The following is a 25,602-nucleotide window of genomic DNA, read 5'->3' as shown; positions in this document are numbered from 1 at the left end:
TGCCATGCCCAATGGATTCATTCTGCTGGGTTTCCTGGGGTTGTGATCCTCATTGTCTTTTCCTAGAGTATTGTCTAAAATTTTTTGGAGTGCCGGTTTGGTATTCATGAAGTTCCTGAGGTGCTCTTTATCATGAAAGTATCTTAGTTCTCCATCAATTTTGAAAGATAGTTTTGCAGGGTACATCAATCTGGGTTGGAGGCTGTTTTCCTTTAGGGCTTGAAATACATCACTCCAAGCTCTTCTAGCCTTGAGGGTTTGCATTGAGAAGTCTCCTGTGATTCTGATGGGCTTTCCTTTGTATGTGATTTGTTTCTTTTCTCTCACTGCTTGTAGAATTTTATTCTTCTGTTGGATTTCTGGAATCCTAACTATTATATGCCTATGTGTAGATTTTTTTTGATTAAGGCTAGGTAGAGTCCTATATGCCTCACTTATCTGTATGTCAAGTTCTTTTCCCCTCCTTGGGAAGTTTTCTGCCATCACTTCTGTGAAGAGTTTTTTTAATGTCATCTGCACTCTCTCCTCTTTCTTCATTGACTCCAATCAGTCTTATGTTATTCTTCTTTGCATCATCTAGTAGCTGCTGGATTGATTTCTCGTGTTTCCTTACAATTTTAAAGCAATTTTTCTTTTCCTCGTCACTAATTGCAGTCTTATCTTCTATATCTGAAATTCTATCCTCACATTGGTTCATTCTGCTGTGCAGACTTTCGATGGAGTTTTTAATCTCTTGGAAATCTGTTTGTATCTGTTTTATGGATTCCATTTGTTTCCTATGTTGGGATTCCATCATGTTCCTCAGATCCTCTATTTTTTTATCTGTGTCCTCTCTAGATTTATTAATCATGTCTTGCACCATGAGCAAAATCTTTGCTGTTATCTGAGTAATTATTTCTGATTTCATTTTTCCCAGATCCTCTTTTGTTGCCAGTTCAGAGAGTCCAGGTGGTTGAGCATCAGAGTCTTCCATCTGGTTTCCTTTTGGGGTTGCTGTAGGTGATCTGGAAGTCTGTTTTTGAGGCTTGTTTATGTGTCTTCTCATTTCCACGGGGTGGGGGGGTGCTTCTGGAGCCCACATGGCTCACTTTCTCTGCCCTGAGAGCTTGGGATGGCAGGGGGGGGAGCTTCCTTCCGGGTGCTGGGTCAGCTGAGCTTCACTACCCTAGGAGCCTGGGATGGAGGCGGGGAGCTTCCTTCCAGGTGCTGGGACTGGCTGAGCTTCACTGCCCTAGGAGCCTGGGATGGCGGTGGGGGAGCTTCCTTCCAGGTGCCGCATATAGGTTCTTGAAGTAGGTATTGATGATCCTCTGGATTTCTGCTGGGTCTGTTGTAATTTCACCCTTTTCATTCCTAATTGCATGGATTTGGGCCTTTTCTTTCCTTTTTCTGATAAGATTGGCTAAGGGTTTGTCAATTTTGTTGATTCTTTCAAAGAACCAACTCTTGGCTTCATTGATTTTTTTGTATTGTTTTCTTAGTCTCCATTACATTGATTTCTGCCCTGACCTTTATAATTTCCTCCTTTCTATGGGCTTTGGGCTTTTCTTGCTCTTCTTTTTCTAGAAGCTTGAGGCTCAGCATCAGGTTGTTTAATTGGGCTCTCTCTGTTTTCCTAATGTGAGTATTCACTGCTATGAATTTCCCTTGTAAGACTGCTTTCATTTTGTCCCATAGATTCTGATATGTGGTATTGTCATTGTCATTTAATTGAAGGAACTGTCTGATTTCTTCTTTAATTTCCTCTGTGACCCATTGGTTATTCAGAAGGGTGTTGTTCAATTTCCATGTATTTATGAAATTCTTGGGGTTTCTTTTGTTACTGATCTCCAATTTCATCGCACTATGGTCTGATAATATACAGGGGATAACTTCAGTTCCTTTGCACTTAACCTAAATATGTTCTATGAGCGAGTATGTGGTCTATTTTGGAGAACAACCCATGTACAGCTGAGAAGAATGTTTATTCTGATTTTGTGGGGTAGAACACTCTGTAAACATCTATTAAGTTCATTTGTTCAAGAGTTTGACTGAGTTCTATTATTTTGTTGCTTGTTTTTTGTCTAGTTGACCTATCTATCTGTGGACATTGGGTCTTGAGGTCTCCAACTACTATTGTATTAGTGCTTATATGATTTTTCATGTCCATTAGTATTTGTTTTAAAAAGTTGGAAGCACTAGTTTTTGGTGCATAGATATTTATGATTGTCATCTCTTCCTCTTGGACTGTTCCCTTTACAAGGATGTAGTGTCCTTCTTTGTCTCTCCTAATCAGTGTGGGTTTGAAATCCACTTGGTCTGCAAAGAGGATAGCTACTCCTGCTTTTTTAGGGGGTTCCTGTCGCATGGAGTATTATTTTCCACCCTTTAACTTTCAGTCTATGAGTTTCTTTTTGAATTAGTGTGTTTCTTGTATGCAGCATATTGTTGGACCTTGCTTCTTGACCCATTCTGCCAGTCTATTTCTTTTGATTGGTGAGTTGAGACCATTAACATTGATGATTATAACTGATACGTATTGAGTTATCATTGTCATGACTTTTTCTTTTTGTTGGATTCTCCCCCTTTGCTTTTAATTTCTTGTCGTGCCCAATGGATTCATTCTGCTGGACTTCCTGGGATTGTGATCCTCCTTGTCTTTTCCTAGGATATTGTCTAAAATTTTTTGGAGTGCTGGTTTGGTATTCATGAAGTTCCTAAGGTGCTCTTTGTCATGAAAGTATCCTGTTTCACCATCAATTTTGAAAGATAGTTTTGCAGGGTACATCAATCTGGGTTGGAGGTCTTCCTTTAGGGCTTGAAATATGTCTCTCCAACGTCTTCTTGCCTTGAGGGTTTATGTTGAGAAGTCTGCTTTCCTTTGTATGTGATTTGTTTCTTTTCTCTAACTGCTTGTAGCACTTTGTTCTTCTGTTGAGTTTCTGGAATCCTAACTATTATATGCCTATGTGTACATTGTTTTTGATCAAGGCTAGTTGGAGTCCTATATGCCTCACTTATCTGTATATCAAGTTCTTTTTCCCTGCTTGGGAAGTTTTCTGCCATCACTTCTGTAAACAGTTTTTTAATGTCATCTGCACTCTCTCCTATATCTTCATTGTCTCCGATCAGTCTTATGTTCTTCTTTGCATCATCTAGCAGCTGCTGGATTGATTTCTCGTGGTCCCTTATAATTTTGAAGCAATTTTTCTTTTCCTGGTCACTAATTGCAATCTTATCTTCCATATCTGAAATTCTGTCTTCACATTGGCTCATTGTGCTGCGTAAACTTTCAGTGGGGTTTTTAATCTCCTGGAAATCTGTTTGCATCTGTTTTATAGCCTCCATTTGTTTCCCATGTTGGGATTCCATCATGTTCCTCAGCTCCTCTATTTTTTTATCTGTGTCCTCTCTAGATGTATTAATCATGTCTTCCACTATGGGCACAATCTCTGCTTCTATGTGAGAAATTATCTCTGATTTCATTTTTTCCAGATCCTCTTTCATTGCTAGTTCATTGAGTCCAGGTGGTTGAGTATCAAAGTGTTCCATCTCGTTTCCCTTTGGGGTTGCTGTAGGTGATCTGGAAGTCTGGTTCTGAGGCTTGTTTATCTGTCTTCTCATTTCGACGGGGGGTGGTGGTGGGGGGTGGGTATGCTGCTGGCGCCTGCTTGGCTTACCTCCTCTGTGCTGGGAGCAGTGGTAGGTTGGCCTGGAAGCCTCCTCTGCCCTGGGAGCTGTGGGATGCTGACCCAGCAGCCCCCTCCATGCCAACATTTCTTAATATCTGAAGAATTACTAAATAATTTCCAGTACCAAATAATTGGAATAATGATTTGCAAACTAAAGAAGAACAAATAGTAGGAGTGCTATGGATTTAGCTCAGTGGTTCCACCACCTGACTCACAAGCACAAGGTCCCGAGTTCAATCCCCGATACCAAAAAAAAAAGTAGGAATAGGAGAGATGGCAGCAGTTTACATTTATTGAGCATTACAATTAAGAACAATACAGTGTTTACTGAGTTCTTATATTGCTTATATATTACTATATAGGAAGCCTTAGGCTGAATACAGAAAAACTTATCTTGTTAATCTTTACAATCTTACTGGTATATAATGTCTAATAACATTATATGCCATGAAGTTTGCTATATAACAAGTGTTTATAAGCCTTTGTTAGTGAATGAATGAATCCTTAAAGAAGAAAATTATATAAAGCAGGTTCTTAACTCTGTTAATTAATAAAACTATGATAGTCCAAGGCAGCAGAAAGTAAATAAATTTGGAGAATGATGATGAGAGAAAAGTAAAAAACATTAAATGGACAAATGCCTAAATTTTATAGGTTGCAATGATAGCCAGCTGCAATGAATTTCTAGATGTACAATTAAGGATAAATGAAAAGAAAACACTGAATATGTTGAACAAAAGTCCAAATCGGATGACTATCAGGTAAAGAAATTACGTATGTTTTAAATAATTCTTAAGAAGTTTCATCTAATTAAGATAAATAATAAAAATGTTCCTGTATGTTTTTATATACAGATTTCCAATGGAAGGAAGAATTAAAACAAGAGAAATGAAAGTAAATTGGTAATTACTTTTTAAACATCTTAATATACTATTGGTTTATGATTCATAATTATGAAGGTTTTCACTTTTAGTTTTAAAGTATTTTAAATTTGTTTTCCTTAATAAAAAAAACATATTTATCTAAAAATGTGGAGTCAATATGTAGATGCAAAATTAATTTCTAAGAACTCTTAGGCTTTAACTATAATGAATTGTGAATATTTTTAATCAACAGCCATTTGTTGAGAATGTGTTCTTTTGATGCAAGGTGACCAATAGAAAACAAGCTTCTTATACTTATTATCAGGAGGACCATGCATATAAAAATACTGAAGCAGTATTAAAATACATATAATCAATATCTTTTCAATGGTAGTGGCATTCTGGGAGAGACATATACCAAAAGCCCAAATGAAGGAATGCATATATGATTGTGGATAACTTTTCTGTAAACAATGGGTAGTTTCAATAGAGAAGTAGTAATTGGAATAATAATTTAAGATTACTCTGTAACTTGTGACTTTTATCTAGTTTGTAATCACAAATACAGTGATATTCTTTTCTAATAGGAAATAATGGCAGTTAAGTAATGATTAAATCAGGTTTATTGTAAGAATTAAATGAAATAAGGTATTGATTCATTAAGAATTAGGTTTAGCCATTACCAGACCATTTGCATTTAATCTTCTTTGTGTAAAAGAAATCCAGATTTAAGCAGTGTAGCACTTGCATGATGGTGCCATATCATAACCTATGAGTTCACTGAAAAATTCCAGTAAAAGAAGACAGAGCTAGTGCTGAAGAGAGAAGATTGAGCACTTAAAGCTAGGAAATTAAGAAGGCAGAAACTTAAAAGCGTAAAAGCTTCAAACTAAAATGATTAGTATTACCTTTGAGAAGAATAGATTAGAAATTCAGCATATAACAGAGATATGAGAGAGTCACAAAAATTGGTACTGTTAGCCATCATCATCTACCAAAAGACTATATGTACATTTTTGATTAATGAAAGATAGCCCCCCATACACATTCTCTTCTTGCTATGCTTAAATAAAATGTAAGAGGTGGGGGATTATAACGTTTATCTAAATTATGATATATATCTGCCCGCCCCAAGCAAAAGACTGTATTATCCATTTTAAGACAAGGTTAATGGAAACACTGAAATTACAAATAAAGTGTTCCCAAGAAAATTTTTGTGGGAAATATCTTGATTTGATATGGGTGCAACAGAGTATACTGGAAAAAACACTGAGCAAAGAGCTCCAGGTTCCAGTTCTATCTTATTCCCTCATAAATAGCTTACTCCAACATAAATGTAGCCAAGTCACAGTTTATCTGTGCATTACTTATTCCATTTGTAAAATGAGAGAATTGGGCTGCATGACCTCTTTTCTATGATCCCTAAGAATTTTTGAATTGCTAGGGAAATAGAGCTAAGAAACAGAATATTAACTTCTTTAGTCCAAACTATAGCTATGCCTGAGGAAATGCATATAACAGAAAATTATTTTATTAGGATATTGGGCAGCTAAAATTCAATGAAATATCTCAAAGTAACCCAAAGAAATTGCCCTCCCTTAGCTGAAAGAGGAAAAAAATTCCTTTGCTGACTCATTCTATTGAGTCATATAAACAAAATCATTTCACCTCAAGTTACATCATTTAAATCAAAAGACCTAAGTACTAAGACCTAAATACTCAGAAAACTAAGCACTGTAAGATTATAGAACATCATTGCTTGCCTTATTTAGAGGCGAGAAACACAAAGCCCTGCCAGTGATCGGTACCTTCTGGCATAAATCCTGTTTTTCTCTCATCCCTATTTTATTACTGCTTCTTACAATAAGGTTTCCAACAAGGAAGTTTGATATTTGAAGTATCTTTTCTATTACTATAAATATTGCTTTAAATATCAATATTTCTTCAGAAGTATTTTTACTTCAGCAATTTTGCACATGCCCTATATTGTGTATCCCTAGATAGCTTCATAAGTTTTGTTTATGCAACATTTAAAATAACCACCTCATCCACGTTTTTCTTCATTAATAAACTGTGAGATTTTTGAAAGAGAAATTGAGTGGAAAAAAAAGAGTTAAAAAAAAAAGGACTGGGCTGGGTGTGTTGGCTTATGCCTGAAATCCCAGCACTTGGAAGGGTGAGGCAGGAGGATCACCATGAGTTCGAGGCCAGCTTGGGCTACATAGGGAGACCTTGTCTCTAAAAAAACAGAAAAGGACTGAACTTTTAAGAATTGGGAAAAGAAAGAACAAGAACAAAGACCTGGAACAATAATACAAGATATACAATCATGTAGTGTCACCGAAATCAAAGCGGAGAGAAATTCTAAGAAGGAATACTTCAGGCAGTGATGTCAAATATGTGATACTAACTTTCAAAAGGAAGTTATGAAATTTCTTTTTTCCCCAGTCTTATTCAGGCTCAGCTAGGATGCATTCCCATACAAGATTTTGCTTTGACACAAGACATCTCAAAGATTTTCAGAAGTGGCTCACGAATCACAAGATGTATGTAGCAGAATTAGTGGATTTTCACTATTTTTCTAGTTAACTATTATACTAGGTTTAATATTGGAAACTTTTTTTTTTAGGGTTATCAGACTTTGTGGCTGGTCAGGAAAAGAAGTTTGCTGCATTATTGAATAGTTTGATTTTAACTAAATGTTTTAGGTGTAAACTTTGGGAAAACTCTCTTTATGTATCCAAACAACTAGAAAAAATCGGTAGGTACTAATACAAGCAATGTCTACAATTTTTTTTTTTAGCAATGTCTACAATTTAGTTTGTGTTTCACTATTAAGCAAATTATTCTGTGATGATTATAGACCTTTAAAGAAAATGTGTTTATAAGCTATTATACTTTAGTTTTGAAAATCTAATTTTCTTTGCATCTGCTTAATGATTCCATATGAAACCAACTGAGTAGTGCATGAAAAATCTAACAAAAATACTTTCATTGTAAAGTTTGTTTTCTGGGCTGGGGATGTAGCTCATCGACCTGCCAGGCAACTACAAGGTCCTGAGATTGATCCCCCATATATATATATATATATATAGAGAGAGAGAGAGAGAGAGAGAGAGAGAGAGAGAGAGAGAGAGTTTGTTGTCATACCAAGTTTTAGTAATTAGGTGACTAACAATGTGATGCTGTCTCTTCCACTTCTATGACAAGTTTTTTGCTGTGATCTCAGTGACAAGATACAGAGTTAACAATCTTGGCCATTCCAAATTAATTACAGAAAACTGTGTCATTTATTTTTATCTTAACTATTTTCTGCTTTCACTTAGAATAGGATAGCAATACTTATCTTCACAGAGATTCTTTAGAAAAATGATTGTGCCTGATTATTTTCTCAGTGTTGAATCCTAGTATAAATATGGTAGACACTGAAAAACATTATAAAAAATGGGATCAGAGTAAAGGACTGTGTATTTTTCATTTGGTACCTTTGAATTTGTTAACCTAATCTTTCTTAAATAGCTATAGCTATGATTCAAAACAGAGAGCTTTTGTCACATGTGTCTTGGGGACATTAAAAATTAGGTAATGAGTCTTTGGGGATTTTCATATTATTCTCTAGCTCTTTTTTGAAGTCCTCCTTTTATTTCTGTGAAATTGGAAATCAGTGGGATAGTAGAACACTGACCAGAAGTCCTTAGGTGCTAAGGTGAAGGTGAGATTAGCCAGAAGAAGTAAAGTCAGGTCAAAATTGGATAGATATTTCTGATAGAAAGATTCATCTTTCTCCTGAAGCCCTAGCAAACCAAATGCCATATCACAAAGGCAAGTATTCTGAACTGGAAAGGAGGTTCCATACAACATTTGGAAAATAGCAATTTGCAGAAAAAATTGAAATAAGTTTCATAATGCTTGAAAAAGCCAGCCTTTCTGACTTTCTAGAATATTATCAGTGTGGGCATCCATCCTCTAGACTCTCAAACAGTAACTCATTTTTCATACGTACTCAGTATAGTCAAGCATTTCCAGAAGAAAACGGATACGATAAACAAGTGATATAATCAGAACAAAAGAGCAAATCTAAATTCTTTTTGAGCATGATGAATTTATTTTCAATAGTGACTGTAAACTAAAAAGTTAAAAGTTAGGGGCCAAGAGCTGAGTGGCGCCGCACCTGCCTGGCAAGTACAAGGTCCCAAGTTTGATCCTCAGTACCAGAAAAAAAAGAGTTTTGAGGGAAATGGAAATGACTGTTAAGGATCTATGAATACTAGAATCTATGTTGTAAGAATGACTAAGATAATACTCACGAATAGTTAAAATATGAATAAGAAAATAGAGGTGTCATACCTTCAGCAGTACTATATGTACCTTGGGCAGGGAGGTGATGTTTTAGAATTACACATTTATTATAGTATCTTCTATTTTGAGATTTGGATGAATTTATTTGTAAATATAAGAATTTTAAATTCCAGTTTCTGAAAGCATAAGGAAAGAGAAAAGGTCCAAGGTGTATTTAAGGAACAAATGAAAGCCAGTGTAACCGTGGAGTAGTCAGCAAGAGGAGAGTAGTAGAAAATTAGATGCAGGAAGTAAGCTGTGGTCAAGTCATACAGGTAAGGGAATTCAGCCACAGTAAGGAAATTGCCACTTCATTTTAAATGCAGTGTAAAGGCATTGGGAGTTTTAGGTGGAAGAGTAAAATTTTCTGGCTTAGGAATTTGAAACATCAAGCTTTACTTTTAAGACAGAAATGCTGAGAGAGACGTAGCTACCTGAAGCATTATTCCCACCATTGACTCATACTGTCTTTCTTTCAAACATAAGTACATATAAATATATGTGTTTGTTGGTGTTTGCCATATGGATGACATTCAGTAAAACTGAGAGTTGAGTCAACATGTAGACCAGAGATATCCTTTCTCTTATGAAGCAAATGTATCTTACTAAAATTTGAAAACTTGGGAAAAACTTTAAAATTAGTGTATTACAGTATTCTGTTTTGTGTTGCTATAATAAAATACCTGAAGCTGGATACTTTATAAAGGACAGACGTTTATTTCACTTACAATTCTGGAAATTCAAAAGCATGGTACTGGTGTCTGCTTGTTTCTTTTGAGGGCCTCATGGTAACAGCATCACAAGGGCAGAAGTGCACGTGAAAGAAATCACATGGAGAGTCTGGAACCAAAAGATTGAGAGGAATCAGGGCTTGCTTTTTTTTTTTTATATAACAACCCATTTTCATGGAAATTATCTCATTCCTACCAGACCCAAACCATTCCAAGATACCAGTATTAATCCTCTCAAGAGGGAGGAGCCCCAGTGACCTAATTACCTCTCATTACTAGGCCTTTCTTATTAAAATTCCACCACCTCAACACTGCTGTACGGAGGACCAAATCTACAGCACACAAACTTTTGGGAGACATGCTCAAACCATACACCATAAAGATTGACTGAATCTTTTAAAAAGTTTTTACTAATGTAGTGGTTAAGCAAATAGGTATAGATTTCATTTAAAAATTGCTCTTTGATGAATTTTCCACAGGTATAACATTGTCAAATGCCATGGTAAATGCAGGTTTGACATCCTTTAAGAAAATAGAAGAAACAGATGCAAGGGAACTTGAACTGGTGTGTAAAATTCACTTTTTCCTAATATTATCTGAATTCTATTTAAATTCCAAAACCTTATTTTTATATCTTTATTTATATTAAAATTATTTTATTTGTCACAGTCATAAGTATTTTCATTTACTAAGGTTTTGGGTGATAAATACTATTAATATTGTTAATTCTAAAAAATATCTTACTAAGAGTTTTAAGTGCTGTGCTAAGAAAATAATTATGTAAATATGTTTAGATTTTAAACAGATATCCCCCTTTTGGGACCCAGATAAAAGAAGCTGTGATATATCTGCCAAAATATGAACTTGAAGTAGAACAGGTAAAGATTTTCTTAAGTATTTTGATTGTCTTTTTGGAAATAAAACTACCCATATCTAGTCTAGGAGGGGAGTATTATTAGTAAGATTATTTTTTAACACTTTTTTATGCCTATCCTTTTTTGAAGATTGCAAGATATAGTGATACCAAGGCAGAAATATTGGTGACTGTTATATTAAGAAACTTTGAACAGCTACGGATTAAAAGAACGACACCAAATTCTCACTATACTACCTTAATCATAGGTGATGCAGATAATCAAGTGGTTTTTAAGCAAAAAATTATGTAAGTAATTATGAAATTTCCATTTGATTTTATTTCTAAGCATATATGTACTGTAAATTAAAAATTCCACTTTTTGCCCAGGGATTTAGCTCAGCGGTTTCGCCACCTGCTGCACAAGCGTAAGGACCCGAGTTTGATCCCTGGTACTAAAAAAAAAAAAAAAATTCCACTTTTTAGTGGAAGAGTAGTAAGATCACTATGGAACGAATTAAATTATATTTTCCTGAGATGATAATGGAGTAGTTTCTCTATTTGTATAGTATAGAAGGTATTAATATTGAGTCTATTGTTTCATATTCATATCCTCATGGACTAAAATAAGTGAATAGAAGACCTTTAGAAGATCTTTCTTATTCCACTGCCTTTTTTCCAGTCGTTCAGGCCTTACTGCTCTTTGGATATAGTCATCCTCTTACTCAGCTTAAAATGTATTTTCAACTTCCAAATTGAAACCTAAACAACTAAAGGAAAAGGGGCCGGGGATTTAGCTCAGTGGTTTCGCCGCCTACTGCGCAAGTGCAAGGACCCGAGTTCGATCCCCGGTACCAAAAAAAAAAACTAAAGGAAAGACCCTCCTTTATGGCTAATTCTCTAACATGCCATTCTATAATTTTCACTTTAGCATTTTTCTAGATACTATTATTTTTTCCAAGGATATTATAAACAAACTTTAAGGATATCAATTGCAGCTATGTCTAATACTTTTTAATACTTAGATTCAAAATATTGAATTTTTTGATATTTATATGATACAGGTGTTTTCCTCATACACACATACTGTAGAGAAGGAAATTAAAACAAAGACATTTCATCACTTCTTCCAAGGTCAGATAGCTAGTTAATAGCAAAGTCTAGATTTGATCCAAAGCATTCCAGTTCCAGAGACTGTGCTATAGCCTCCTAACCATATTACTTACTTGTCAGTTCAGGAAAGGCAGTAACTCTGAAATGGGACTCTCCAAATTGTTTCTATTCACATGCAGAATAATAGGATATTCTTTTCACTGGTAATTACTCCCACACCACTGTATAACTCTTTGTTCTTGTGACTATTAAATCGAATGGTAGCCCCAACTATAAGAGACTAACCTATGAGGTGTGATTGAAAAATAGAGTGAATGGTTAAATTTTAAAAGATTTATTACAGTAAAAGACACATAGTCATTAATCTCCTTAATACTTCCCCTCACTTTGAATACACTTTTCCCATCATGCTTGCCACTTTCCTAAGCCTTTCTAGAAGTTCTCTTTCATAAGAGTCTTTAGTAGCACTGTCATGACTGTCTCGATCTGAATCAATTCAAAATGTTTACCTTTAATGGTCATTTTGACTTTGGAGAAGAACCAGAAGTCACAGAGTGTCAGATCCCATGAATAAAGTGGATGAAGACACACCATGTTTTTATGCCTTTCCATGGGATGACACTTGGCAACAGCATTTGCCATATTTTTTATCACACTTCATAAAAACAGTCATTCAAGAGGACTTACAAAACTGCTTCAAATAGTGGCAAGGATGATGAGATAAGTTATGGGAAGTTTTGAGGGGGGTTAATGGCAATGTGTCTTTTACTAGTAAACACAGAATCCACCAAAAAAGTGTGTATATCACGAAAAGAAAGACTTGTATAAATATTTTAATACTAAATTTATTGAGACATCATGAGATTAATACAAATTACTTTTGACCTTGACAATTACAGGAGGTGCTCAAAGTGGTGGCCATTAGCTTTCAGACACTTATTAGTACAGTGAACTGCTAATATGTGTATACATTTTTTTTGGCAGGCTATTTAAAAAAATTTAAACATTCACCATATATTTTGATCATACTTAATAAGTTCAATCATATAATTGGCTGTTGCTTTGTGCTATTTATTATTAAATACAAACTATTTCAGATCAATTTAAAGATATTTAATAAATGTAATTTACATATAGCCAGTTTAAAGTGGTAGTGATGTAGGGGCAAGCTCATGTGTTATTGATAGCAGTTACACATTCCAGGTAGAATCAGTGCAACTTGGAATCACATATACTTAAGAAAATTATGCTCAAGATAGCCCCATTGCCAATGTACTGGTGCATGTCTGTAATCTAGTTATTTGAGAGAGGCTGAGGCAGAAGGATCACAAGTTTGAAGCCAGCCTGGGCAACTTAGCAAGACCTTGTCTCAAAATAAAATTTTTAAATATGGGTTAGGCATTTAGGTCAGTGGTATAGCACTTGCCTAGCATGCATGAGGTCCTCTGTTTTATCCCTACTACCACAAAAAAAAAATTTTTTAAAGATAGCTTGGGGCTGGAGATTTAGCTTAGTGGCACCATGCATGCCTCACAAGCACAAGGTCCTGAGTTTGATCCCAGGTACCGGAAAAATAAATAAATAAATAAATAAATAAATAAATAAACAAACAAACAAACAAACAAAAAGATAGCCTCCTCATTGTCTTAGGATATTATCTAAAATTTTTTGGAGTTCTGGTTTGGTATTCATGAAGTTCCTATGGTACTCTTTGTCATGAAAGTGTCTTATTTCTCCATCAATTTTGAAATATTGTTTTGCAGGGTACATCAATCTGAGTTGGAGGCTGTTTTCCTTTAGGGCTTGAATATATCACTCCAAGTTCTTCTTGCCTTGAGGGTTTGCATTGAGAAGTCTGCTGTGATTCTGATGGGCTTTCCTTTGTATGTGATTTGTTTCTTTTTTCTAACTGCTTGTAGCACTTTGTTCTTCTGTTGGGTTTCTGGAATCTTAACAATTATATGCCTATGTGTACATTTTTTTTTGATCAAGGCTAGTTGGAGTCCTATATGCCTCGTTTATCTGTATGTCAAGTTCTTTTCCCCTGCTTGGGAAGTTTTCTGCCACCACTTCTGTGAACAGTGTTTTAATGTCATCTGAACTCTCTCCTGTTTCTTCATTGTCTCCGATCAGTCTTATGTTCTTCTTCTTTGCATCGTCTAGCAGCTGCTGGATTGATTTCTCATGGTCCCTTACAATTTTGAAGCAATTTTTCTTTTCCTGGTCACTAATTGCAATCTTATCTTCTATATCTGAAATTCTGTCCTCACATTGGCTCACTGTGCTGCGTAAACTTTCAGTGGAGTTTTTAATCTCCTGGAAATCTGTTTGTATCTGTTTTATGGATTCCATTTGTTTCCTATGTTGGGATTCCATCATGTTCCTCAGCTCGTCTATTTTTTTTATCTGTTTCCTCTCTAGATGTATTAATCATGTCTTCCACTATGGGCACAATCTCTGCTTTTATGTGAGAAATTATTTCTGATTTCATTTTTTCCAGATCCTCTTTTGTTGCCAGTTCAGGGAGTCCAGGTGGTAGAGTAGATTTTTCCATCTCCTTTCCCTTTGGGCTTGTTGTAGGTGATCTGGAAATCTGGTTTTGAGACTTGTTTACTTGTCTCCTCATTTCAATGGGGGGGGTTGCTGCTGCCACCCAGCTTACCTCTTCAGCACTGGGCCGGGCTCTGCTCCTCTGTGCTGGGGACAGTGCTATGGCAGCTGGAAAAGCTCAGCTGCTTGGTGCTGGGTATAAAAAGATAGCTTAATCATTCTCCCTACTCAGAGTTGAGAGGAACTAGTAGTTTTCAGTAATCAATTTCAGTTTACTACTAGAAAAGACCTGTCTTAGGAACAATCAGCCCTTGAAAATTAATATACTATTTCATTTAATATTTGGACCACTATTTAAAATATCTATTTCCATTTTTCAGTGATTCTGTTTTGCTAAAAGCTGGAAATTGGATGAAAAAGATTGATGTGAGGAGAGCTCTTATATCTGAAGATCTTAGCATAAATCTAATTAGCTCTGATTTGGGTAAGTTAAAGTGGTGAAGTTATAAAAGATATGACAGCATTTAAAATTATTTCCTTTATACTGATACAAAAATTACATGTAAAAATATATTTAGATATTATGAATAAATTTTAAGGGATGTTTCATATATTTCTATATGGAAACTATAGCATGGCCAGGATAATATAATTCAAATTTTAATTGTTCAGTCATAGACATTTTGGTTTTTTTCCTTAAATTCTTTTATTGGTACATTTTAGGTACACAATACATTTACATTTATCATTGGGTACTTGCCCCTATACATGATGTATCTTGGTTCTTATTTTTTCCCCATTCCCTGTCCTCCCTTCACCCCCTCCACCCTTCCCTATTTACAAAGACTGTTTGCATTTTATTTTTTAAGGTAATTAAGTGTCATTTGTTGTAGGAACATTGATTTTTGTAATTATAGATGTATAAATTATCATTGATGTATTTTTTAACCTTTTAAATATATTTAAATTTTCTGGGCACATATATGGGCTTATATGACTTCTACAGCATTTGTATATGTTTTTCTGTTTTTAGTTGGACTTGATATTCAGCAGAAATTTACAGTCTTTTACTCAGGACCCAGGTGGTTTGGAAATCAAATCATTGTACAAAGAAAATCAGAAACAGAGATTTCCCATTCTAAATATCCAGATAGATCTACTGTAGCAGAACCTAATAAAGGTAAATAGCTCTATTGATTTCTGTTCTATATTAAAACACCAAATGGCCAAGGAAGTATCAACATTAGTACTGCTTCACTCAGGTTGTGGATACTCGGGAATTACATATTTAGGCCTTGCAGTACTCACATTAATAATATATAATAGGAATTCTTCCTTATAATTAATATTTGTCAAATTGAGGTGATTTGGAGGAGCATAGATTATTGGATTAGTCTTTTTTATACACTTTCCCTTTTTCATACCTACTTCATTCTTATGGCCATTGTCAGAAAAATGTGATTTACAAGAATCTAGTGACTGGATAAGGTAAACTAGAGTAAAAATGAATTTAAATTTTGTGAGAATTTTATACATAAACAGAAGTGTGTAACGACCTCTCATATTCATTAGCCACCTTTAACAACGATCAACTTGGGGCCGGCTATTTAGTTCAGTGGTTCTGCCGCCTGCCTTGCAAGCTCAAGGATCCAAGTTTGATAACCGGTAACAAAAAAAAACAATGATTAACTTGTGACTAATATTGTTTTACCTGTACCTTACTTTAATTTTCCCTTTAATATTTTAAAGCAACCTTAGGTATATTATTCCTTCTGTAAATGTTTTATTATAGGTCTGTAAATGGTAAAGATTTTTTTTAAACTATGTTAGTTATCTATATATAAAATTAATGTCATTCAATATAGGCGTGATGTTCAAATTACTAATTTTCTGATTAATGTTTTAATATACAACATCTTGATATACCAGATTGGCTTCTAAGTCCTTTTGTCATGGCCCTCATAGTTTTGACAACTTCTTTGCTGTGCAGGGAAATATACTCTTCCAGGCACATCTTGTATTTCTATCTTCAGGTCTGTAATAAGGTTTTTCTCCCATAAGACTTGGTTTCTTTTAATGTTAGTAGTTTTTTCACATCACAATCTGTGTCCTGGAGGAGCACATTGTCATTGAATGTTAATTATCTCTTGGATTTTTCCATGCAGTTAGGAAATTTGTGTCTTTTTGTTTTGTTTTAATAAAACACATCAGATAAATAGACAAAATACATCATATTTATATGTATAATTCATACTTATACATTCAAATCAAATTCAGAGCCATAGGCTTTATCCTTAAACTCAGTTATTTGTATCTCCTTTATGTCATGCTGAGAAATTTTGTTTTCAGTAATTCAGAAACTGATACAATGTCACCACTTCTCCATCATTGGTACACATACTACATACAATAAATAATCTGAGAATAGAAACACCAGGCTACCACTCTTTTTAACAATTTTAATGTATTTTTTATTTTAATGTAATATAAGTAGATATTAATAAAATGTAAAGAAGCACTCTGCTTCTATGAAAAAGTAAAAGAAAATTTCCTAGAAAAATAATTAGAGATAACAATAGTTAATACACTGTGTATTATACTCTTAAAAGAATGGCAAAAATTTTACTCAGAGTCCAAGTCATAGATAAAAAAGACCCTTAAAGAGAAGGAACAAATAAAACCACAGGACTTTCTCTTCAATGAACTAAGAGAAACTAGTAGAATAAATGAAACAAATTAGTCTATATATTAAAATGTTTTAAAAAGCAATAGAATATATAATTTGGGGAATTATTTGGACTTTTCCCTACTTCCTATTTATCCATTCCCTCTGTCTTTCTCTCTGTCTCTCCCTATTTTGTTTAATTTAAACTTCTGTGCCTGACTCATTTTTCTTAACATTATATTCTCAAGTTGCATCCATTTGCCTATGAATGCCTCAAGTTTATCTTTCTTTATGGCAGAGTAGTACTCTGTTGTGTATAAATGTGTATACCACATTTTCTTTATCCATTCATCTGTTGATGGACACATACATTATTTCCAAGATCTAAGTGTTATAAATTATACTGCTATAAACATGGGTATGCATATATCCCTGTAATATGATGACCTTAACTCTTTTGGGAAGATACTTAGAAGGGGACAGCTGAATCAAAAGGAATTTCTAGTTTTAGTTTTTTCAGGAATCTCGACACTGATTTCCATAGTGGTTATACTAGTCTACATTCCCACCAACAATGTAGTGGAAGGGTTCCTTTCCTCCCACATTTTCTCCAGCATTTGTTATTATTTTATTTCTTGATGATAGCCATTCTTTCTGGGGTCAGATGGTATCTCAATGTAGTTGTAATTTGTATTTCTCTAATAGCCGGTGATGTTGAACATTTTTTCATGTATTTATTGGCCATTTGTACTTCTGAGAAGTGTCTATTCATTTTTGTTGCTTATCTTTTATTGGGTCTTTTATTTTGGGCAGTCTAATTTTTTGAATGGTTTATGTATTCTAGATGTTAGTCCTCTGTCCAAGTAATAGCTGGCAAAATATTTTTCCCATTCTCCAGGTTGTCTCTTCACTCTATTAATTGTTTCCTTTGCTGTAAGAAGCTTTTTAATTTGTTGATTCTCACCATTATTTTTTGTGCCGTTGGGGTTCTGTTCAGAAAGTCCTTGCCCATGTCTTCAATATTTTTACCTATTTTATCTTCCAGTAGATTAAGTGTTTCTGTTTTAGTATTTAGATCTTTGATCCATTTCAGTACATGATGAGAAATATAGGTGTCTAGATTCAGTCTTCAGGATGTCGATATCCAGTTTTCCCAGCACCATTTAATAACAAGGGTATTTTTCTTCCAGTTTATGTTTTTGGTCCTTTGTCAAAGATCAAACAGCTCAAGGTTGTTTCTGCATCCTCTATTCTGTTCTATTGATCCACATTCCTAATTTTGTGCTAGTACCATGTGACATTTTTGAGCAGTCAAGTTACCTCATTAAAGCTCTGCTTTAGGGCTGGGGATTCAGCTCAGTGGTTCAGCTGCCTGCTTCAAAAGCACAAGGACCTGAGTTCGATCCCTGGTACCAAAAAACCCCCCCAAAACTATGCTTTAATTATATGGAATTAGAATAGTACTTCATTGTGTGTACATACCACATTTTCTTTACCCATTTATCTGTTGATGGACAGATAAATCTGCTTTCAAGATTTAGCTATTTTTGTTGTGCTAAAAACATGGGTATGGATGTATCATTGTAATATGATGTCTTTAACTCTTTCAAGAAGATAGCTAGAAGGGAAATAGCTGGGCCAAATGGAATTTCTAGTTTTAGTTTTTTTGAGGAACCTTCATACTGATTTTTATAGTGATTTACTAGTTCACATTCCCATCAACAACATAGGTTTCTTTTTCTCCACAGCCTCATTAACATTTGTTATTATTTGATTTCTTGATGATAACCATTCTTTCTGGAGTAAGATGGTATCTCAGTGCTGTTTTAATTTTCATTTCTATAATGGCCAGAGATGTTGAACATTTTTTTCATGTATTTATTGGCTAATTGTACTTCTTCTGAGAAGTGTCTATTCATGTCAGTTGACCATTTCTTGATTGGGTCTTTATTTCAAGGGTCAGATTTTTTTTTCGGTTTTTTTATTTATTCTAGATGTTAGTCCTCTGTCCAAGGAAGGGTTAGTCAAAATTTTTCCCATTCTGCAGGTTGTTTCTTCACTCTGTTGTTTCCTTTGCTGTGTAGAAGCTTTTTAATTAGATATGATCTCATCTGTTTATTTTTAAATTAATTTTATTGGTACATTTTAGGTATACAATATAATGACATTCATCATTGGAAATTTGCACCTTTACATAATCTCTCTTGGTTCTTATTTTTTCCCCATTCCCCTGCCCTCCCTTCAACCCCTCCATCCCTCCATATTTACATTTGTTTATTCTTGATGTTATTTCTTGTGCAACTGGGGTTCTGTTCAGAAAATCCTTGCCTAGCCTGTCTTCAAGAGTTTTATGTATTTTATCTACCAACAAATTGTTTCTGTTTTAATACGTAGATCTTTGATCCATTTTTAGTTTAGTGTACTACATGATGAGAGATATGTATCTAGATTCAATCTTCTCCAAAAGTAACCACATACTAACCCATAAAGCATGCTTAAATATAAAGAATTTAAAGTATCTGATGCCTATTCAGATCATAGTACAATGAAACTAGAAAGCAGTTGCAAAAGAAACCACAGAATTATGCAAACAGATGGATATTAAACAATACATTTGAATAATCAAGGAGTCATGAGAGAAATAAAGGAAGAAATTAAATAGTTCTGATAATCAAATGATAATGCCACTACAATATACCAGATCCTATGAGGCACAGTGAAAGCAATCCATGAAGGAGGTTTGTAGCTGTAAATGCCCAGAAAAATAGAATAAGACCAAATAAACAACCTAATCATGCATCTAATGTCCAATAAAAATAAGAACCATTCAAATCCAAAGGTAGTACAGGATGGAAATTATAAAGACCAGAGCAGAAGTTAATAAAATTGAGACTAGAAAAACAAATGGTAGAAGTCTAAGCAAGCTTGTATATCAGTTTGCATTCCTGACAAGACCTGCCAACTCTGCCTAGAAATTTTTGGGAGCCCTCAGAATCTCTCCTTTACCTTCACATTTCCATTAGTTTTTGCTACTGGGGACAAATGTGCATGTAGTCCTTGTCCGCCACCTTGTGGCAGTGTTTAAAAATGCATCTTGGGTTGAGACGAAGGCAAGTTCTTACTCCTTATTGCAAAAACAATACTTTACAAAGGGCCAGGGATTTAGCTCAGTTGTGCTGCGCCTGCCTCGCAAGGGCAAGGTCCTGAGTTCAATCCCTGGTACTAGGAAAAAAAAAAAAAAAAGAACATTTCCTCCTAGTCTTTCAACCCAAAATAATGTTTCTTCTCTCAATAAATTAAATTAATCCTTTGGGGAGAATGATGTATAATTCAGAAGTATAATAATTGAGAGACCAGGATCTGAAATTAGATGAGAAGATTTTGCTACTTATTAGCAGCATAGTCTTGACGTGTTACTTAACCTCTATATGAATTAGTTTTCTCATATGTGAGATGGACATATAATAGGAATACCTTAACACAGACAACTATAGATGACTAGATATTTGAGGAAAATATAGAACATGTGAAAGTACAAGATGAGTAAACAAAGTAAATGAAAGAGTAACAAGATAAGTCAGGAATTAATAACACTTAATATAAAACCTGAAGTATTCATCTCAGAGAAATTAAAGATTAGATTGCAACCACAAAGCGAAATAAGGTGCCATAAAAGAATAAGCACAGACAAAATCTGTGATTGGAAAAATAAAACACTTGAGGGCTAAAAGATAAAGTCAGTACAATCTAAATGAAAGCAAAAAGACTGAGGCAGAAAACATAAGATTTAAAGGGGCAGTTTAGAAGCCTAATATTTGTCTAACAAGTGTTTCAGAAAGAGAAATCAAACAATTCCAAAGAAAAAAATTGAAAAAAACCTTCTAGACCTAAAGTAAGACAGAAATCGTCTCATCAAAAAGGCTTTCTTAATGCTAGTTAGGATGAATAAAAGATCTACAAACAAGGCAACATTTCAGAGAAATGTTTTTAAAGAGAAAATCATAAATGCTTCCAAGAAACAAAAATCAAGATTGTAATAATCATTTTATCAACAACACTAGATAATAGAAGAGAATGGACTTTACATTCCAGGGGAATAAGTGATTTCCAATCCTTTGCTCTAACCAAACCAAACTCTTGAGTGTGAAAGTAAAACAAAGACTCTTACTAAATTGAAAGGTCCAGAAACTCAAACTCGCACATCCATTCTTAGGCAGTTGCTTGAGGATGAGTACCTGTAAAACAAAGGAGTTGATCAGGAATGAAAAAGTCAGAGAATCCAGATATGATGGATTCAGCTCATAAGCTTAATGGAAGCAAGTTCCAAGATGACAGCTATTAGACAAGCTTCTGTTGCATTAGGCGGATAATGGAAGGCTCAGGGAAGGAGGTATCTATGAGGAGAGAAAAAGTGAGTGAGGTGTTTTCTTATATTTGTCTTTATTCCTGAAATATTGAGTGAACATTAAGAAAATTAAGGTAGGTATTTCTAGACTAAATGGAAGGCAATAAAACTTCAGAGAAAGCAAAATGCTTCTCAAGAAAGAAAGGTACTACAAACAAAAGACTTACTGAGAAATGGGGCAAACAATTCCTATCACAATAGCATCCACAAAATTGAAATACCTAGGAATCAACCTAATGAAAGAAATGAAAGACGTCTACTCTGAAAACTATAGCACTCTGAAAAAAAGAGATCAAAGATGATATCAGAAAATGGAAAGACGGGGCCGGGGATTTAGCTCAGTGGTTCCGGCACCTGCCTCGCAAGCGCAAGGTCCCGAGTTCGATCCTCAGTACCAAAAAAAAAAAAAAAAAAAGAAAGAAAGAAAATGGAAAGACATGCTTTCCTCCTGTGTAGGAAAATCCAACATAGTGAAAATAGCCATACTTCCAAAACTGCTATATAGATTCAATGCAATACCAGTTGAAATTCCAGCAGTGCACTTCACAGACCTTGAAAAAACAATCCAAAAATTCATTTGGCACTAGAAGAGACCTAGAATAGCAAAAGCAATTCTAGGCAATAAAGACAAGGTAGGGGTATCACAATCCTCAACTTGAAATGGTATATTTCACAGAACTAGACAAAACAATCCAAAAATTCATTTGGAACCAGAAGAGACCCAGAATAGCAAAAGCAATTTTAGGCAACAAAGACATGATGAGGGTATCACAATCCCCAATGTGAAACTATACTACAAAGCTACTGTGATAAAAACTGCATGGTACTGTCAAAGACACAGACCTGAGGACCAGTGGAACAGATTAGAAGATGCACAAACAACTCCAGACACACTCAGCCACCTCATCTTCAACAAAGGAGCCAAACACACTCACTAGAGGAAAGATAGCCTCTTTAATAAATGGTGCTGGAAAAATTGGGTTTCAACTTGCCAGAGATTACAGATAGACCTATATCTCTCACCATCCACTAAACTAAAATCAAAATGGATTAAAGATTAAATATTAAAACAGAAACACTAAACCAGCTGGAAGAAGAGTTAGGGAGAACTCTTGAAGAAGTTAGGTAGAACGCATTGGCATAGGAAAAGATTTTATGAACAAAACCTCAGTTGCATATGAACTAGCACAAAAAATCAACAAGTGGGATCTCTTATTAAAAAGCTTCTGCACAGCAAGAGAAACCACTAAAAGTGTGAAGAGAAAACCCACAACGAGGGAAAAAGTTTTCACCTGCTGTTCCTCAGACAAAGGTCTACTATCTAGAATATATAATGAACTTTAAAAACTCAGACCTCCCAAATCCAACAATGGCCATCTGACATGAACAGACATTTGTCAAAGAAGTAGAAATAGCAAATAAACATATGAAAAAATGTTCAACATCACTGGTCATTCAAGAGATGCAAATGAAAACAATGCTGAGATTCCACCCCAGAAAGAATGGCTGCTATCATGAAATCAACCAACAACAAAATTATGGCAAGGCTGTGGAGGAAAAGGACCCCTGCTCCACTGCTGGTGGGAATGTAGACTGGTGCAACCACTGTGGAAATCAGTATGGAGATACCTCAATGAACTAGGACTGGAAGTCCCATTTGACCCAGCTATTCCCCTGCTGGTATCTTCCCCAAAGAATTAAAAGAATCATACCACAGTGATATATGTGCACCCATGTTCATAACAGCACAGTTTGTAATAGCTAAAACTTGGAAACAGCCCAATTGCCCATCAACTGGAGACTGGATAAAGAAAATGTATTGTTTTTTTTTTTATAAAATGGAGTACTGCTCAGCCATAAAGAATGAGAAATTAGAGATATTTATAGCTAAATGGATGTACATTGAGGCGATACTGTGAAGTGAAATAAATAGGACACACATATGTAAATACCAAATAGTTTCTCTGGTGTGAGAAACTGGAAGTGTAAATTAGGACTAAAAAGTATAATACATAATGTGAAATAGGAGGAAAAGGTGCAAAGTGAAAGGGGAAGTGGGAGGAGTGGGGAAAAGGAAAGAAGGGAATGGAATTAATATGAGAAAATGAAAAAATGGAAACAAAGTCTTTGTAAATAGGGAAGGGTGGAGGGGTTGAAGGGAGAGCAGGGGAATGGGGAAAAAAATAAGAACCAAAATAGATTATGTAATGGTACAAATTTCTGATGATGAATGTCATTATATTGTATACCTAAAATGTACCAATAAAATTAATTTTAAAAAAAAGAAAAAAGAAAGGTACTATGTTTGATTCTTATTTAAATGTATTTTTACCTCGTATATGTCTCTCAAATCAACCCATTTTTTCTGACTCTGCTACTATCATCACCATAGACTGAGCTACCCAGGTTGTTGGCCTACATTTCTATAGTAGTTTTTAGCTAGTTTTGTTGCAACCATTATGTCTTATTTCAATTCTCTTCTCCCTGTTACACACTATAGAGTGATGTTTTTCAAAATATAAATCTCATGTGTCCCCTTGTTGGTTAAAACACATCAATGGCTTCCTATATCTCTCTTAGAGTCTAAATTATTGGCATTCCCTACAAGGTTCCACATAGTTATATGATCAACCAGTCTCTGGGGCCAGATGATATGAGAGGTGGGTTGATTTGTTTCTGAGGTGTGAACTCTGTGCTGCAGCTAAGCCATGGTATAGCCTACAGCTGTACCCAAAAGGGGTAAAGTAGAAAGTACTTTACTGGAAACAGGAAAGAAAATGAGATACTGCTTCATGGCAGCCTCATACAAGCTCGTTAGGAGTCAGATCGGAAACTGCTCCTCATTAGACTGCCCTTCTTGCCATGTTCTAAGCAGGATCACAGGGATTCTGCCAATCGTTGAGCCTTACTTATGTGACCTATGGGACATACAATTGCCAGGATACTGTGGTGGAACTGTCCCTCTGCAAACATATGCTGCCTTTTCTACCAATACAGTGGCATATGTTCTTTCTTACTTGCTGAACAGTAGCCACAATAATCTTTCATTTTCTCCAGTGGGCCATGTTTTCCCTTGTCATAGAAGTTTACAGAATATGTCATGGTATTCTGCCTGAAATTCCCTTTCTCCTATCTCTTTGCCTTTTCACACCCATCATTTCTTCAGTCTTATCTCCAACATTCTTGACCAGGACAGCACACCCTGTTATCAGATAGCATAGAGTACCTCTCCTTCATAGCACACAGACAGTTATAATTGTTTGTATGATCTTGAATTAATGTAATAGTAGATATAATGCACACATTTAATATATTAGCATACCACTTTTTTATTTATATATTATTTGGTACATTTTAGGTATACAGTACATTTACATCTATCATTGGTTGTTTGCACCTGAACATGATGTATCTTAGTTCTTACTTTTACCCCCATTACCTATGTGCCCTTCACCCCCACCACCCTTCCCTATTTACATAGACTTTGTTTCCATTTTTTTTCTTTCTCATAATTTTTCCTTTCCCATAATTTTTCCTTTCCTTTCTTACCTTTCCCCTTCCCCTCCCACCACCCCTACCCCTTTGGACCTTTTCCTATTTCAAATTATCAGTTATTTCTTTTAATCATTTTCATCCTTATTTACACTTTCAGTTTCTCACACTAGAGATACTATTTGGTATTTACACATGTGTGCCCTATTTATTTCACTTAAGAGTATGGCCTCAATATGCATCTGTTTATCTATAAATGACTAGTTTCTTGTTCTTTATGGCTGAGTAGTACTCCATTTTATTAAAAAACCCACATCTTTATCCAGTTTCTAGTTGATGGGCACTTGGGCTGTTTCCAAACCTTAGCTATTACAAACTGTGCCACTATAAACATAGGTGCACATATATCGCTGTGGTATGATTCTTTTCATTCTTTGGGTAAGATACCCAGCAGGGGAATAGCTGGGTCAAATGAGACCTCTAGTCCTAGTACTTTGAGGTATCTCCATACGGATTCCCACAGTGGCTGCACCAGTCTGCACTCCCAACAACAATGGAGAAGGGTTCCTTTCTCTCCACACCCCCACCAGCATTTGTTATTGGTTGATTTCTTGATAGCAGCTATTCTTTGTAGGGTAAGGTGGAATCTCAGTGTTCTTTTCATCTGCATCTCTCAAATGACCGGTGATGTTGAACATTTTTTCATATGTTTATTTGCTGTTTTTACTTCTTTGTCTGAGAAATGTCTGTTCATTTCAGATCCCCATTTTTGAATTGGGTCTTTGAATTGGGGGGTCTGATTTTTTTCAATTCTTTATATATTCTAGATAGTAAACCTTTGTCTGAGGTACAGGTCCTAAAATTTTCTTCCCATATTGTAGGTTGTCTCTTAACTCTGTTGGTAGTTTCTTTTGCAGTGCA

General features: G+C 35.0%; 1 protein-coding gene and 1 long non-coding RNA gene across 10 annotated transcripts in view; one reads left to right on the top strand and one right to left on the bottom strand.

The window, feature by feature from the left end:
* Window positions 1-25,602, top strand: part of Hfm1 (helicase for meiosis 1) — a 119,739-nt gene that overhangs the window by 64,626 nt on the left and 29,511 nt on the right. For 8 of the 9 annotated variants that reach the window (XM_087213094.1, XM_087213099.1, XM_087213093.1 and 5 more), the window contains 9 exons: window positions 4,326-4,432; window positions 4,526-4,573; window positions 6,983-7,080; window positions 7,164-7,295; window positions 10,083-10,168; window positions 10,398-10,481; window positions 10,608-10,765; window positions 14,500-14,603; window positions 15,153-15,299. In XM_087213094.1, the coding sequence (XP_087069220.1) occupies window positions 4,326-4,432; window positions 4,526-4,573; window positions 6,983-7,080; window positions 7,164-7,295; window positions 10,083-10,168; window positions 10,398-10,481; window positions 10,608-10,765; window positions 14,500-14,603; window positions 15,153-15,299 (964 nt within the window). The remainder of the gene's footprint in view (window positions 1-4,325; window positions 4,433-4,525; window positions 4,574-6,982; window positions 7,081-7,163; window positions 7,296-10,082; window positions 10,169-10,397; window positions 10,482-10,607; window positions 10,766-14,499; window positions 14,604-15,152; window positions 15,300-25,602) is intronic. The other variant, XM_087213098.1, reaches the window with a different exon arrangement.
* Window positions 9,567-25,602, bottom strand: part of LOC110348401 (uncharacterized) — a 94,892-nt gene continuing 78,856 nt past the window's right edge. Inside the window, exon 2 of the long non-coding RNA XR_015451973.1 lies at window positions 9,567-9,712. This is a non-coding gene — a long non-coding RNA (uncharacterized LOC110348401). The remainder of the gene's footprint in view (window positions 9,713-25,602) is intronic.

This window comes from Heterocephalus glaber, unplaced genomic scaffold (genome assembly GCF_053883595.1).
Source record: "Heterocephalus glaber isolate CG9 unplaced genomic scaffold, H.glaber_assembly_v1.0 deba00001442, whole genome shotgun sequence".
NCBI classification, from domain to species: Eukaryota; Metazoa; Chordata; class Mammalia; order Rodentia; family Bathyergidae; genus Heterocephalus; species Heterocephalus glaber.
The sequence above is the reverse complement of the archived record's forward strand: the minus strand, read 5'-3'. Positions and strand labels throughout refer to the sequence as shown.